The following is a 15426-nucleotide window of genomic DNA, read 5'->3' as shown; positions in this document are numbered from 1 at the left end:
TACTTAACAAGGCTGCTATATTTATGTGAAATTTTATTTCTCTGCACACACACACAAATATAAATAAAACAAAAAACTCAACTTATTAATAATTACTCATTAATGAATAAAATTAGCTAATCTCAAAATAAAGTTTTTATTAGAAAAGATAACTTCATACTAAGATTTTGCAAATCATTCAAGTTACTCCATACACTGCAAAAGCAACTTCAATATCCACTCAAATCAAAGTCAGGAGTATTCACCCCCTCATTCAACTTTCTAACTACAACATTATCTTCATAGCGTTAATACCAGCCAGAATTTATATTATGTAAGGTGCTGAAAACCCTAAAATATTACCTTTAGATGCATACTTCAAAGTTTGATTTCCCAGGGGAAAAAGTAAACATACAGATTTACCTTGAGACCTGAAATGTAAAGAACTTTAGGACATACTTCAAGGCAAACAGCTGGTCTAAAAATTTGCGTATTATCAGGAAATGAAATAAAAATGTACATACTTCAGGGTGGAAGTGCTTTTCAGTCACCTTCTAAGCAGGAAATTGAATAAAAATTTGTGAGACCAGATGACATTTACCTATACTTTAATAAGGCCCACTACTCTAGGCAAAGTCCATTGATATTACTAGGATCAAAGGCTTTTAGAACATCTTGGTGAGATTTCATTTTTCAGTTGGAGTTAATTCTTTATGGTTGTACAAAAGAAATGTTACATCACACAGAACACTAACAAAAAACTCTAATACTGTAACTCTCCTATTCAGTATACTGCGAAGTGTTACTGGAAAATATCGACAAGTTTAATATTCAAAATTTCAACTATTTTTTGGTAAGCCCAAGTAGATCGTATAACATAAAGTAATTTATGAATCTGAAATGTGAGCTAACTGGGATGTGGGAATATATTGATGAATGAGCCTAGCTGACTACCCAGCATTTGAATTGCAACATTGCTTTGTTGTTGTCTACACAGCACTATGATTAAAGAAACTCTCTTTAGGTGATAAAACTTTGTTTCTTTGTGAAAAACAGATTTATAAGAAAGCCAACAACTAGTGCTAGTAATGAGAGAGGTCTAACTATAGACCTTTTATAGTTAACTATATTTAACTATAAAATCAAAGTTATATATTAGCTAAGAACTAATGAGAATATCCTTTATGGGATAAACTACCTAAGCTGAAGATTTCCTTAGGATAATACAGAAAAATTGACTACTTATATTTAATAGAATAAATAAATGCTGTTTTTAGCATTTGAGCCAATGTTTGCATGCACATATTTAAGGATAAATTTCTCAGTATTTGGACAATATGACAACCATAGTATACAAATGGAGAAAAAAAAGAGTTGATATATTTTCAAGTATTTTTCCTGGGACTAGCAGTAGGTTCTCTCAAATTAAGAGTGATTTAACCAGGCTACAAAGTGCCAACTCATAGCACCAGAGAGACTTAAAACTTCAGAGAAGGTGAATTACAAATCAGAGAATCTGCCGGTCAAATTACATGGAATTGTATTACTTTTGTCAAATGGAAGAAGTCCAGATTTATGCCAAAGAGATTTAAAAAGTTACATTTATTTTAAAAATTCTTTAGGCTTTCATTTTACACTCCTTTATAAAATAAAATTCCTGGCTTATAATGAGATCCTTGAAATTTCAGAGATGTGAAAAAAAAAAAGTGAATTGAAAATAGTTTTTATAAATTGAGGTCTCAGAAATGAAAATTAAAAGAATTCTCTTAAAGGAATAGTGATATTCAGTCTGTATTCTCACTAATACACTAGAAAATTGTTTTGTGGACAGCTGATGTTGACTGGCAATTCTAAACTGCTATCTGGTACCTTTAATCAATACTAAGTCATGCCTGAGGCAAGACCTTTCTTGATAGACAATCTCCAGCTATCAGACAGAGGTTGAATTATCTGATGGCTTGGGATGCAGTATCCATTGAATCTTCCTTCCTGACTTGAAGAGACTCACTGCTGATAGATAATAATTCTCGAAGTTCCTTATTTTCAAGCTGGGGGGGAAAAGGCATATATTAATTTCAGGTATTTTTTAATTTCCTTAAATACTACTTATTCAGATAACAAATATTTATTGAGTAAATTCTAAATGTCAAGGCTAAGATCCCCAAAGATGAATAAAACAAAGTCCCTTTCCACTTGAGGAATTCATGGCTTGTCATACTCTTCGTGGTTCCCACAGGTTTACTGTTGTTTCTTTTATCTTTTAAATTCCTAATGATTTTATAATTCTGCTCAATCTTCTCTCTTAGATGTCCTATAATTTTGGAAAATAGAAGGAAAGGGGGAAAAGAAACTACTTACTGAGCATACAGGTACTGTGCAGATGCCTTACATATGTTATCTTACAACAATCTGCAAGGTAGGTATCACTACCTACCTTGGTTTGTATAAATACAAAACCTTTGGTTTTATTGATAAAACCAAACAACATACAAACATGAACATCCTTAACATATGAACATTCCATACATGATGTGCAATCCATGGCTCACAAGAGCATCATCTAGTTGTATATTCATCACCATGATCATTTCTTTTTTTTTTTATTAAAAAAAATTAACTAACACAACATTTAGAAATCATTACATTCTACATATGCAATCAGTAATTCTTAATATTATCACATAGATGTATGATCATTTCTTAGTACATTTTCAATTTAGAAAAAGAAATAGCAAGACAACAGAAAAAGAAATAAAATGATAATATAGAGAAAAAAATAAAAATAAAAAATAAAAAAAAATATATAACAAAAACAAAAAAAAACTATAGCTCAGATGCAGCTTCATTCATTCATTATTCTCAAAACCACAATGAGATATCATCTCACACCCACCAGAATGGCCATTATCAACAAAACAGAAAATGACAAGTGCTGGAGAGGATGTGGAGAAAGAGGCACACTTATCCACTGTTGGTGGGAATGTCAAATGGTGCAACCACTGTGGAAGGCAGTTTGGCGGTTCCTCAAAAAGCTGAATATAGAATTGCCATACGACCCAGCAATATCACTGCTAGGTATCTACTCAGAGGACTTAAGGGCAAAGACACAAACGGACATTTGCACACCAATGTTTATAGCAGCATTATTTACAATTGCAAAGAGATGGAAACAGCCAAAATGTCCATCAACAGACGAGTGGCTAAACAAACTGTGGTATACACATACGATGGAATATTATGCAGCTTTAAGGCAGAATAAACTTATGAAGCATGTAATAACATGGATGGACCTAGAGAACATTATGCTGAGTGAGACTAGCCAAAAACTAAAGGACAAATACTGTATGGTCCCACTACTGATGTGAACCGACATTAGAGAATAAACTTGGAATATGTCATTGGTAACAGAGACCATCAGGAGTTAGAAATAGGGTAAGATAATGGGTAATTGGACCTGAAGGGATACAGATTGTGCAACAGGACTGAATACAAAAACTCAAAAATGGACAGCACAATACTATCTAATTGTAATGTAATTATGTAAAAACCATGATCATTTCTTAGAACATTTTTATCACTTCAGAAAAAGAAATAAAAAGAAAAAAGAAACTCATACATACCATACTCCTTACCCCTCGCTCTCACAGATCACTAGTATCTCCCTCTACCCAATTTATTTTAACATTTGTTGCCTTTATTATTTATTTCTTTTTAATCCATATTTTTTACTCATCTGTCCATACTGTAGATAAAAGGAGCATCAGACACAAGGTTTTCACAATCACACAGCCACACTGTGAAAGTTATATCATTATACAATCATCTTAAAGGAACATGGCTACTAGAACACAGCTCTATAGTTTCAGGCACTTCCCTCTAGCCCTTCTAATACATGATAAACTAAAAAGGGGATATCTATATGATGTGTAAAAATAACCTCTCAACTCTGATAAACAGCTTTTAAAATATTAAGAACTATAAGGCTTATATAATTAACAGCAGTCCCTTGGCTTTGTTCCCCAAAGGCAACCACTTTTAAAACTTTTTTCTATTTCTTTTGGTATTTACTTCCATAATTCTAAATAATACGTCTGTCCTGCTAGTTCTTGATCATCAATTTTAGATATTATCTACTGACTTATTATGGCAGATGAGGGATTTCAGCTCACATGTACCTGTCTCCAACTCCTCTCTCTACCCTCCCAATAGGACACCTCAACTTCTGGCTAATTGTTATTGGTATTTTCATTATATGCTGCTGACTGATTTCCTTTCTTAAGAGAAGTTTTAATTTTAAATCCTGAGTACACAAAAAACAGCAATACATTGCAGTGACATGATAGTGCTGACATACCTTCCAGACTCCATGAAAACTCCCTGAAATATTGTGAAGCTAAAGGAGCAACAATCTTACCTCTAATTGGGCTAGTTTTTCCTGAATCTTACAAAACTGGTCATCATCTACCTGAACAGCTTTCCTCATCACTTCTCCCATTTCACAGATTCTGTCAATCTGACTCTCAATTTCCTGTGAAGATATTAAGAAAAAAAATAGGTGAAAAAATAACCTTTTCTATAGATATGAAGATCATGATGGGCAAGGGTGCATTATGATTTTTAAAAGTTCATTTAATCTATGCTATAGGAGTTATATTGCTATTTCACTATAATCTGAGTCCTTGGAGATAAAGCCATAATGAAGTAGCCTTACGATGTTCAAAAACAATTTTTGTTTTCAAAAGATCAATTCTAGTCTCACCACCCTTTGGATGTTAGAAAAAGCTGTTTAATCTAAATTTGAACACTTATTGATGGGAAACTTACCACATTCCAGGGTGCCATTTTCCATCTTTGGACATCTTTCTTAGATAGCTTTTCTATATCAGCTAAACTCTGTCTCATTCAAGTCTCAATGAATTGGTCCTAGTTTTCTCCTCCAGATCAGAGACAATTTATTTTCCTTTTCCATATGGAAGACATTCATATATTTAAATAGGCTATTCCCATTTCCTGAGACTTTTAAAAGTCAGTAAAATGTTTTCAGTGGAATCTAAGATGAAACTTAACTTTTACTAAATTGCACTGTAACAAACAGTGGAGCTCCAATCTATTAAGCCAAGATTAAATAATCTAGTATATGTGAATATACTATGATAATTATAAAACACTCTACAAATATAAGAACAATTACTGAGTCTCTCTAATTAAATCATAAGTATTCTAAGTCTAGAAACTATGTTACATATATTTTTTTAAGACAACACTACTGCCTTGTAACAACCTTGTATGATGCTATGTAGTTCAGTTTAAAAAAGGTTTATGACTGCCTGTTGTGTGCAAGGTATTATGCTAGAGGTAAAAGATGAATTCATAATTCATATTCCTTACAATCAAGGAGCTTACAGTTTGGAGAGATATTCAACCAAGTGTTTACTGAGCACCCTCAATGCTAAATGGCACTGTGGTGGAAGAGCTAAGCATTCATTAACACCTTGATAGGAGATCTTGGGGTAGGGGAACCTTCACCCCACTCAAATAAAGGATCTAAGTTGCCTTGCCCCTTTATCCCCTTCTTTTCATTCATCTTTTCAAGGCCATAGCAAAATAAACAGTGGATGTGATGAACATTAGTGGAAAACAAGACTACATTTTCTTCTAAAACAAGCCCCAAATTTAAAACAATTTCTAGATTTCAGTTCAGTTCATTTAGAATTTACTCATCAAAGTTTCTTACTGCAGAGTGGGACTGGTGAGCTTTGAGGACTGGTTCAGCATCCACTGCTTTCTTAGCAACCATTAACTGTAACATCTGTTTCCGGTACTTGCTCATGATGAGTTCCAAGGCATCTTGGTGTTCCTCCAAGGAAACCCATAGCTCTATCAAAAAGTAAAATAATTTGGCAGTGAAGACCCAGTGATAGTTCCCAAAGCCAATCTGTTAACAGGTGGAATTTTCCATAATTTTATGACAATCTGTAAAATAATGTGAATCCAAAGCTGTAAATCAATGATTAAGTCCACAAAACTGAACAGCTAAGGTCTATGTGAAAAATAACTTCCTAGGCAGACAGCATCATTTAATAGAAGAAATACAGGATGTGGAATCAAAAGACATAGGTTTGAGTTCAGTTCCATGACTAATTAGTTTAATAATCTCAGGCAAACCATTTAAGATCTGAGCCTATTTATTATGTGCAATCTTCTAATAATAAACACCTGGCTTGCCAACCTCAAAATGAAGACATAAGAACACAATATGATATAGGTTAAAGCACTCTGTAAACTGATAGACACACTATTAATATTACTATCGTTAATAATGTACTCATTAAGTCCAAAAATACATAAGTGAAGATAAAATTTTTTCTTCCACTTTGCACAAGATAAAAAATTTCAATTTTAATATTAATGTATATTCAATTGATATTTAAATCTTAAATTTTAAGTCCTTGATGGTAACTCTTTCGTCAGGCAAGCCTCCGTCCGGGGTGTCTAAAAAAATCATGCAATATTTCAATTCTATTAGGCATCTCTTTGCTGAGCTGTGTGTACATACAAAATCAGTCAGATGACCTCGAAAAATTTAATCTAACAAACTTTATTGTTACTGGGCCTGCACACGGGGTAACTCTTCTATTAAAGGTATCGACCTGGAAATACATATAGGATATGCACTTTTGTGAACAGTTAAGACAGTTCTGCAAAAACTTTTGAACCGTTGCTGGATATGAAAAAGTCATAACTACACAAAAAGGTCCGACTAACCTCTGTTTTCCTGTTGCAAGTCTCTAATCTGTGTGTTCTCTTGGGACAGCAGAACGTGTGGTTTGTATTTGGACACGTCCTTCATATCGGATGCATCCTCTTGACACTGGACAGAGACAGACAGACTAAGTGCGCCGAAAACAGGGGCAGATGCGACTGAAGGAAGAGGCAGGCGTCAGAGGACCGGGAGAGTATTCTCAGCCCCGACTCCAGAGAAGTCTTTCTCCCACCCTCCTGAGAAGGGGAACAAATTCCACGCCGGGTTCCCACTTTTCCTAGCCCTCCACCCTCAAGTGTCCAGAACCCGAGGACATGACTCCCATCCTCTGCCTGACCTGGTCCGGAAGCGCTGTCCCAGCCTCCCGCATAGCTGCCACCCGCCGGTGCAGCGCCGCCGACTGATCCACCAGCGATTCGGCGGCCGCATCGTGCTCCCGCAGCCTCTCCAGCAGCGTTTTGGCATCTGTCAGGATCTTCTCGATCGTGCAGCTCATAGCGGCTGCACGACCCGCGTATCAGGCCCTGCTCACCAACGCGATTCGCTCAGTTGTTGCCGGAAGCACTTTCTGCCTTGAGGCGTCACTTCCGGGCACGTTTCGCAGGCGTCTGCGCACTGGCGTTGTCCGCGCCCGGACCGGTTTCAGCCTGCGGCTTCTCGGAAACTCCGCCCTGAGCGGAGCCACGCCCTTGATTTCCTGTTCTCTCAGCTCGGTGGCCTGATTGAATTGTGGCTGAGCGGCTCCGGTTTTTCTCCATATATATGTATATTCTGTTTCAATTCAGTTAATAAGTTGAAAGTAAATTTAGCCAAAACAACAATGACTTTTGTATTGTTACATTGGTTAATAAGAGTTTTCCTTGTCAAGCTTGTATGTCTTTGTTCTTTTTCATTCATTAATAACTATTTTTGGAGAGCCTTTTCTGGTCCAGACACTGTTTTGTCCTGGAAATGCAGCAGGGAATAAGACACAAGGTCTCTGCCCTTAGGGAGATTATTTTCTAATGAGAGAAAGAATTTATACTCTAATGAATATTTTAAGGCAGTGACAGGATGATGAAGGAGTCTGATGAAGGAGTGTCAGAGTGCTAGAGGTCAGAGAAGCAGGGGGAAAGGAACTGGGCTTTTGGTCTTTGTGTTCACAGCAGCTGCCACATTGTTTGTTGAAGGGAACATGGGGAACAAGCTCAACAGAAATAACAAATCAGGGTCACTGACCAACAGGAAGACAATTAATGCACTCTGCAGAGATTTCATTCATTCATTAAAACAACAAAATGCAGAGATTTCGTTCATTCATTAAAACAAAAAGACGTTCCCTAACTGATCTCTTTTCATGCGTTTGGCTTTGACTTCAAATGGTTCTCAAATCCATCTCTGTAGCACAAATCTCTTTCATGAACTGGATTATTCCACAGGGACAACCTACAGGCATCACAAATTCAGCATGTACTAGAAGTGATCTGATTATCTTTGCCTCCAAATTTGCTTGGCCATCATTTCAGTAGAGCACATTCATGCATCATTTCCCCAAAAACAGAATCCTGGACGTTATCCTTCATTCTTCCCACTTACTTACTCTTCATATTTAATCTGTTTCAAAGGCAGTGTATCTCCTTTGTATCTTTAGGACATATTTGCTTCTTTGCATTCTCATTACTCCTGGGTGGTTCAGGCCATCATCTTTTCTCACCCAGGTCTAAGGATGGTCTTCCATCTGGTCTTTTCCCAACCTCAGGTCATCTACTCTGATAGCTCTCCCTAACCGACACCACAACCTCTGCTACTTCTTACAGTGGAGGATAATTATTCTATGTCCTATCCACTTTAGGGTTGACAACTAGACTGGTAGTTTTACTTCCTGAATGATACTTCTAAGCACTTATTCTCTCATGTTGTGTAAAATCTCTTTATTTGATGTTTATATCCCACAGATGAAGAATCTTCTGTCGCTCCTCTCTGTTGTTAATTACTGACCTTCTATCTTGGGTATTCTTCTTTATTCCTAGAAGATTTTAGGAGTTGGCTTATGGTCTTTTTAATTATGCCATATTTTGCTCTCATGTGAGTGACATCCATGTCCATGTGGACAACTCATCTAATGCTGTGTCTTTTCTTGATCTTCTGATTTGTAGAGATGTTTATTTTGGCTTAATGTGGCCACATTCTGGATCATTTTCCAAGAATTGTCCTGTGTAGAAATTTTAGGGTTTAATGATTAACTCTTTGACTATAGCTTTTCTGTCTGTCCAGTTCTTGCAACCTTATCTCCCACTACCATTTCATTTACTTCATCCAGCTCTTCAGTTTCTGAATCTATCCATATTCACTCTACCTGCATTAATCAGAGTTCTACAGAGAAATACACCTGACAGGATATATAGATATAAAATATTAAGAAAATTGAGGAACTGCTCATGTGACCATGGAAATTGAGAAGTCTGAATTCTGAAGGGCAGGCTGCAAGTTGGAAACTTGGTGACTATGAAGTTGAATTCCCCAGGAGAAACGGGGTAGCTGAAGCAGAGATAGAAATTCTTCTTTCTGACTTCTGAAATCCTCAGTTCTTACTTTAAGGCCTCCAACTTATTGGATGAAGAGACTTATCTCATTACTGAAGAGAATCTCCTTTGTTGATTGTGGATGTAATCAGCTATTGACGCAATCAACTAACCAATAATCTAAATCCATCTTCAAAATCCCTTAAAGTAACAATCAGGCCAGTGTTTACTTGACCAAACAACTGGACACCATAACTTAGCCAAGTTGACACATGAAATTAACCATCATCCTACCTATCAGCCTCTTCTAATGGTCTAATTTTCCTTCCCTCACCAAACTGGACCCTTGTGATTGGTAGTCTGAACCATGATTCAATTAGTGGGTAAAAAAGAATGCAGCAATAGGGTGCATTTTTATTCCTGTTTTTGTTTTTACGAGAAAGTCTTGAGCATGTTTTTAGGCTTTGTAGGGGAAGGAGCCATTAGGGAAAGTGATACAAGAGAGTAGGGAGACAATGGAAGGAGCAAGGACCAGGAGGAGATGGGACAGGGTAGTTAAACACTTGCTGAATATTGAATAAAACAATGGGATTCCAGATCAGGAATACAGGTGAAGCAGCTGGATTTGAACAGAATGAGGGACATTTCATTCTCCATAATTGGAGGGGAAAAGAATAGGTACAAATATGAATAAGCTTCAAGATGTGGCAGCATGAAGTTGAAAGTTTTAACCTTTGAGCCATTTTCAGTCTTCCACAGCCCACCCACCAATAAACCAATAAGTTAAGCTTGGGTACTTTATTTTTTTGACTGCTTGTTGTATTTTAATGTGTATATAAGACAATTACACCTAACATTGTTATGAATAAAAGAAATCACATCAGTCATCAAGGGCTCCTGAATGAACAACATTTTCTTAACTTCTATGTTTATCATCTTTACTTTCTAGGTATAATTTAATAAGATCATCAATTTGAAGAATAGTAATTGCAACTTCTGTTGCAAACTTCAAACTCTTTATATTAACTATAGTAGGTTCACCCCTGCTTGTTTATTGATTGAGGTTTACAAGCCCAGATACTTTTAATATTGTTTGTGGAAACCACACAAATTACCCAAGATCTTTGATTTTTCTGGCTTATTTCTACTATGATCTGATATCCCACATGGCCCCTATTTTTTGGTTCCATTTCTCTCTATTATCTCTTTCTTGCCCTTTGGCCATTTAAAAAGTGAAACCAAAAGAGGTTCTACTCTCTTCTCCTACATGCATAGAGGTTAAAAACAAACAAAACCTATGATGGATTTCTTAAACAAATAATTTAGTCTCATTCAAATTAATAGGAGAGAATCCAATAGCAGGCATTTTGGGTATTCCATCTGTAGCACAATGGGTGGTCCTACTTATGAAACCAAAATTACCTCCTACTGGGCTAGTTGCAGGACCTTGAAGCTACTTCTTGGAAAGAGTGGAAGGAGCAGTTCAGTCCAACCCCAAACTCCGATTAACAATGGTAGAATAAGTGCAGTAGCTGTGCCTGTCTTTTAATGAATTGGTTATTTGTTTATTTTTTAAACATTTCTTCATTCAATCTGTTGGTACTTATCTGGTGTGCCCCAAATTTTTCATGAGTATGCTACCAAATTTTGATATGTAAGTAGACATGTGCAGATTTACTTTTACTAAACAAGATATGCAAAGACATTCTAGCTTATTTGTTTTCTATAAGTAATCTGTATTTTCTGGCAAGCCCCCATTCCCATCCTACTAGGAGCTATGGGGAAAAACCCAGCTTTTGGTTGAGTCTGATAAACTCAGTATGGTCTAATTATTTAACAGTTCTTCCGAGTTCCACTGAACTTCAGTTCTTCTACTGCCCTGTAGATTTCTATTTCTGTCTGAATTTCATTCTGCATATAAAGGACTCTAGTAATAGGGTCATGACCTATCCTGATTGGGCTGGGTTACACCTTAACTGAAGTAATCACATCAAAAGGTCCTACTTACAATGCGTTTGCCTCCATAGGAATAGATTAGATCAAAGCACATGTTTTTCTGGGGTACATACAGCTTCACACCACCAAAACAAGTATTTTTTAATAAAGAAGACCTGCATTTAGAAGTCTAGAAATCTGGAATTTCATTATTCAGCATTATAAGAGAAAGCAGCACTGAGGAGTTCAAATTTTACAAGAAAAAAGAAATGATAAATAATATATAATACAATAATACAAATTTTACTAGAAAAAAATAAAAAATAATACATCTGTACTTCCTACAGCCCCAAATGGGAAGCGTGACAAAACACAATTCTACTTTGGACTTCAATCTAGGACTTTAAGTCAGAGAAGGGGGTCAGACCTATATGCGCTTGTGTCTTCTCACAATCTTTCAATTGTGAGAAGATTTTTCATTTGCCTTTTCTCCCAATCCACACAGACAAAAAGGACAAACACTTTCTTTCCACTTCCTTTCAGTCCTGGATACTTCCCAGATATTCTCTTCCTCCTTTCCTGGGGCTGTAAAAAGCATGGAAAGAGATACCACCAAATTGATTAGGAAACATAAATTAGAGATATTACTTGTAAATGTAACATTTGATATTTAATTATGGAGTTGTCAGCAGAAACATGGAGCTAAGTAGATTATGAATCCCAGTGTGGTATAGTGTACAGATTGATTTAAGAGGCAAAGTGAAGTACCAAGCTGACCCCAAAGGTTCCTGAGTCTTCAATACAACCTGGATTAAGGCTGTAAATGGTTCACTTCATAACAGGGGCCCACCTAAATGCATAGGCATTGAGTTTTAAGAACCCAAAAGACTTGTCACTTCTGCCTTGATCCTGTCTGATTTGATGTGTTTCTGCAGTACAGAAACATACATTCAACACTGTAGTAGGTCTCATTTTATCAAATGAAGAGCTACATTATAGTAGATTCTTGGAATTTTAAGGTTTAGCATTCATGATCTTTGAGCATTCCCAGGTGATTATGATGGTCTGTGATGTTTGACAACCTATAATTTCACTGAAATATGAATCTCTGAATTATTTGTTACAAGGTTAGTGTACAGGACTTTGTTTAGCTGTGAGTTGGATTAAGCAACAACCTAGAATCTATACAGGCACACTTTTATTGTTGCATGTGTGGTTTTCTACTTATTTTGTGAGGAAAATTAAATGCTATAGTCATGATATTAGATTTAGAAATGACACTCCCCATTTCCTTCTTACTGGTTGCCTCTAGCAACCCCTAACATACTTTCTGTCTCTATGGATTTGCCTATTCTGAGCATTTCATATAAACAGAATCATCCAACATGTGTCCTTTGTATCTGATTTCTTGCACTTAGCATAATATTTTAAATGTTCATTCAAGTTGTAGCATGAGCTAGGAATCAAGTCCAGGCCTCCCATGTGGTGGAGAGGCATTCTGCCACTGGACTACCCATGCACCCCTACTTTTAATAGACCTGCAAGTAGAATTGTTCCCCCTACATGAGATCCAGGCCTTGATATGGTAGGGAATTACTGACAAACCAAGTGTAAGCAGGAACCTTCAGTGCAAAACAAAGTAAATACAAAACTGTAGATAAGTGAAGAAACCAACCTGCAAGATAACTTTATTAAGATAATCAAATACTCTGAACACAACAGATAATCACAAAGCATGTGATGATCTAAGCAGAAATGGCCCAACCAACTGACCAAATCAAAACACCAGAGGGGACACAGACTATGGAACAACTACTCAAAGATATTTATAAAGAAATAAAGGATATCAGGAAGACACTAGAAAATCATAAAGAAGAATTCAAAAGATTAAATAGAAAAATGGCAGCTCTCATAGAGATGAATGATAGAGCAGACCAAATTAGAAATATACTAGAGATAAAGGATAGCAGATTTGAAGAAGCAGAGGAAGAATAAGTGACCAGGGTGCATAAAAACACAAATGGAAATAAAGATGGAAAAAATGGAACTAGATCTTAGGGAAATGATGGACAACAAAAGGCACACAAATATAAGAATCATTGGTGTACCAGAAGGAGAAGAGAAGAGCAAAATGCTGGAAAACTTCCTAACCTTTTTAAAGACTAAATATGCAAATCAAAGAATCCTAAAGAACCCCAAATAGGATAAATCCAAATAGGCTTACTCTAATACACATAATAATCAGACCGTCAAATGTTGAAGCAGAAAGTCCTGAAAGAAGCAAGAGAAAAGTGACTTCAATACACCACTCTCCACTATAGACAGAACAAGACAGAGGATCCACATGGAAATTTTGCATTATGTCCCCATTCTTCTTGCTTTCCATCCCTGATAGCCTATACTCTGCTTTCTGTCTCTAAAAGTTTGTATATTCTCTGATATTTTCTTTGTGGTTACCAAAGGGCTTAAATTTAACATTCTAAATCTATAACAATCTCATTTGCTTTGACAGTAATTCTTTAGTTTGCATGCTGCAGGAATGTGATATACCAGAAATGTAATGGCTTTTTAAAAGGGGGAATGTATTAAGTTGCAAGTTTATAGTTCTAAGGTCATGAAAATGAAATGTACAAATTAAGGCAAGGCTATAAAGATGTCCAATCTAAGGCATCCAGGGAAAAATAACCTTGGTTCAAGAAGGCCGATGACATTCAGTGTTTTGCTGTCAGCTGGAAAGGCATATGGTGAGCTCTAGCTTTCTCTTCATTGGCTTCTCTGGGGCTCTGTTGGTTCTTATGGCTCTCAAGCTTTTCCAAAATGCTTCTTTCTTAAAGGACTGCAGTAAGCAACCTCACCTTGAATGGGAAGAGATATAACTCCCACGGAAATGGTCTAATCAAAAGTTACCATCCACAATTGGGTGGGTCACATTTCCATGGAAACAATAAAAAAGATACCACCAAGAAATATTGAATGAGGATTAAAGGACATGACTTTTCTGGGGTACAAAATAGATTCAAACTGACACATTCCACCCTTTGGACGCCCAAAGACATTTTCTTTCCAAATGTAATATACATTTATTCCATCACAATACTAGAAAGCCTAAACCCCATTTCAGTAACAATACAAATATAATCCAAAGTCAGAAACAGTACAAAATCTCATCAAAGTCAGCTACAGGCATGAACAGTCCTAAGGCAAAATTCTCCTCTGGATCAGGGCCTGTAAAACTCAGGACAAGTTATTTGCTGCCAACATACAAAGGACGGGCAATCATAGGATGCACATTCCCATTTCCATAGGGAGAAATTGGAATGAACACAGGGGTCATGGAACCCAAGCATTTCTGGAAACCTGCAGGGCAAACACCATTAGATTTCAAAGTCTGTGAGTCATTTATCTTCAGGGCTTTACAACGTCGCAGTCCCACCTTTCCAAGGGCCTATGTGGCAGCCTGCCTCTCTCCAAATGCAATTTTGGGGGACACTGGGGATACCACCTTTTTCTTGGCTCCATCCTCTCCAAGTATTGGAGCCACACCCGGGCTCTCTGCCATCTCCAGGGCACATGCTCAACCCCTCCAAAACAATGGAATGGCAGCAATGCTTTCCGCAATCCCAAAGGAATATACTCCTCCTTCTCCAAGTCCTGAGGCGGCACAACATTTCCACTGCAGTGAGGTGGAAGGCCTACCCTCTGCCTTTGGGGCAAGCTCACCCTCTCCAAGAACTTAGGTGGGTCTTCTCTCTTGGCCCACGGTTCCTTGACTTCAGAACTTAACCTCTATGATTCTGCCTCCTAAGTCATTTTACCTTTACTTTGTCCTTTTTCTGAGCGTTTCAGTCTAGAATGGCAGTGGTTCCATTTATGCAGATCCCACAACATTTTTGTTGGCTTTCTATGTATTACACAAGGATCATGCCCATCAGATAAAAGGAGTTTCCACAAATCCTTCCCGGATAATTCTATCTCCAATCCTGGCTTTCTCTGAAATGGCTGACTGGTTCCACATTTGGTTAAATCCTCAGATGGGGCACCATTTTTTGGGGTCTCCCTTCCTGGAAGACCAGAATTTTCTGGAACACCAATTTCTGGTTTCTTTGTACCCAAGAGTTCAGTTCTCAACTTCTCTCTTTCCTCTCACATTTCACTATAAGCTTCAGGGAGCAACCAGACTACATTTTCCACATTTAGTTTGGAAATTTCTTCTGCTAAATATCCAACTTCATCACTCTCAAATTCTGC

At 36.9% G+C, this 15426-nt stretch overlaps 1 protein-coding gene across 2 annotated transcripts; it reads right to left on the bottom strand.

Annotated features, from left to right (window-relative positions):
- Window positions 1-16: 16 nt before the first annotated feature.
- Window positions 17-7328, bottom strand: SIKE1 (suppressor of IKBKE 1). 2 transcript variants are annotated; one of them, XM_077119797.1, is made up of 5 exons: window positions 7080-7326; window positions 6745-6850; window positions 5714-5856; window positions 4394-4507; window positions 17-2027 (listed from the first exon to the last, which is right to left on the bottom strand). In XM_077119797.1, exons 1-5 carry the CDS (start codon window positions 7236-7238, stop codon window positions 1926-1928), a joined length of 624 nt encoding a protein of 207 aa, XP_076975912.1. In that variant the 5' UTR covers window positions 7239-7326; the 3' UTR covers window positions 17-1925. The 2 variants fall into 2 exon arrangements, with proteins under 2 accessions (XP_076975912.1, XP_076975913.1); XM_077119798.1 differs by lacking the exon at window positions 17-2027 and adding an exon at window positions 2036-2290 and having other exon boundaries at window positions 7080-7328.
- Between the last annotated feature and the right edge of the window lie 8098 nt (window positions 7329-15426).

This window comes from Tamandua tetradactyla, chromosome 11 (assembly GCF_023851605.1).
Source record: "Tamandua tetradactyla isolate mTamTet1 chromosome 11, mTamTet1.pri, whole genome shotgun sequence".
In the NCBI taxonomy this organism is placed as follows: domain Eukaryota; kingdom Metazoa; phylum Chordata; class Mammalia; order Pilosa; family Myrmecophagidae; genus Tamandua; species Tamandua tetradactyla.
Note: the sequence above shows the minus strand (reverse complement) of the source record. Positions and strands in the feature narration are given on the sequence as shown.

Bases quoted from the DNA above. Each gene is read 5' to 3' on its own strand.
- SIKE1 (XM_077119797.1), bottom strand. From the start codon at position 7,238: ATGAGCTGCACGATCGAGAAGATCCTGACAGATGCCAAAACGCTGCTG. The intron at 4,508-5,713 runs GTAAGAAACTTT...ATATCTTCACAG, and splicing joins CTCACCAGTCCCACTCTGCA to GAAATTGAGAGTCAGATTGA. The intron at 2,028-4,393 runs GTAAGATTGTTG...TTTCCCCCCCAG, and splicing joins AAAAACTAGCCCAATTAGAG to CTTGAAAATAAGGAACTTCG.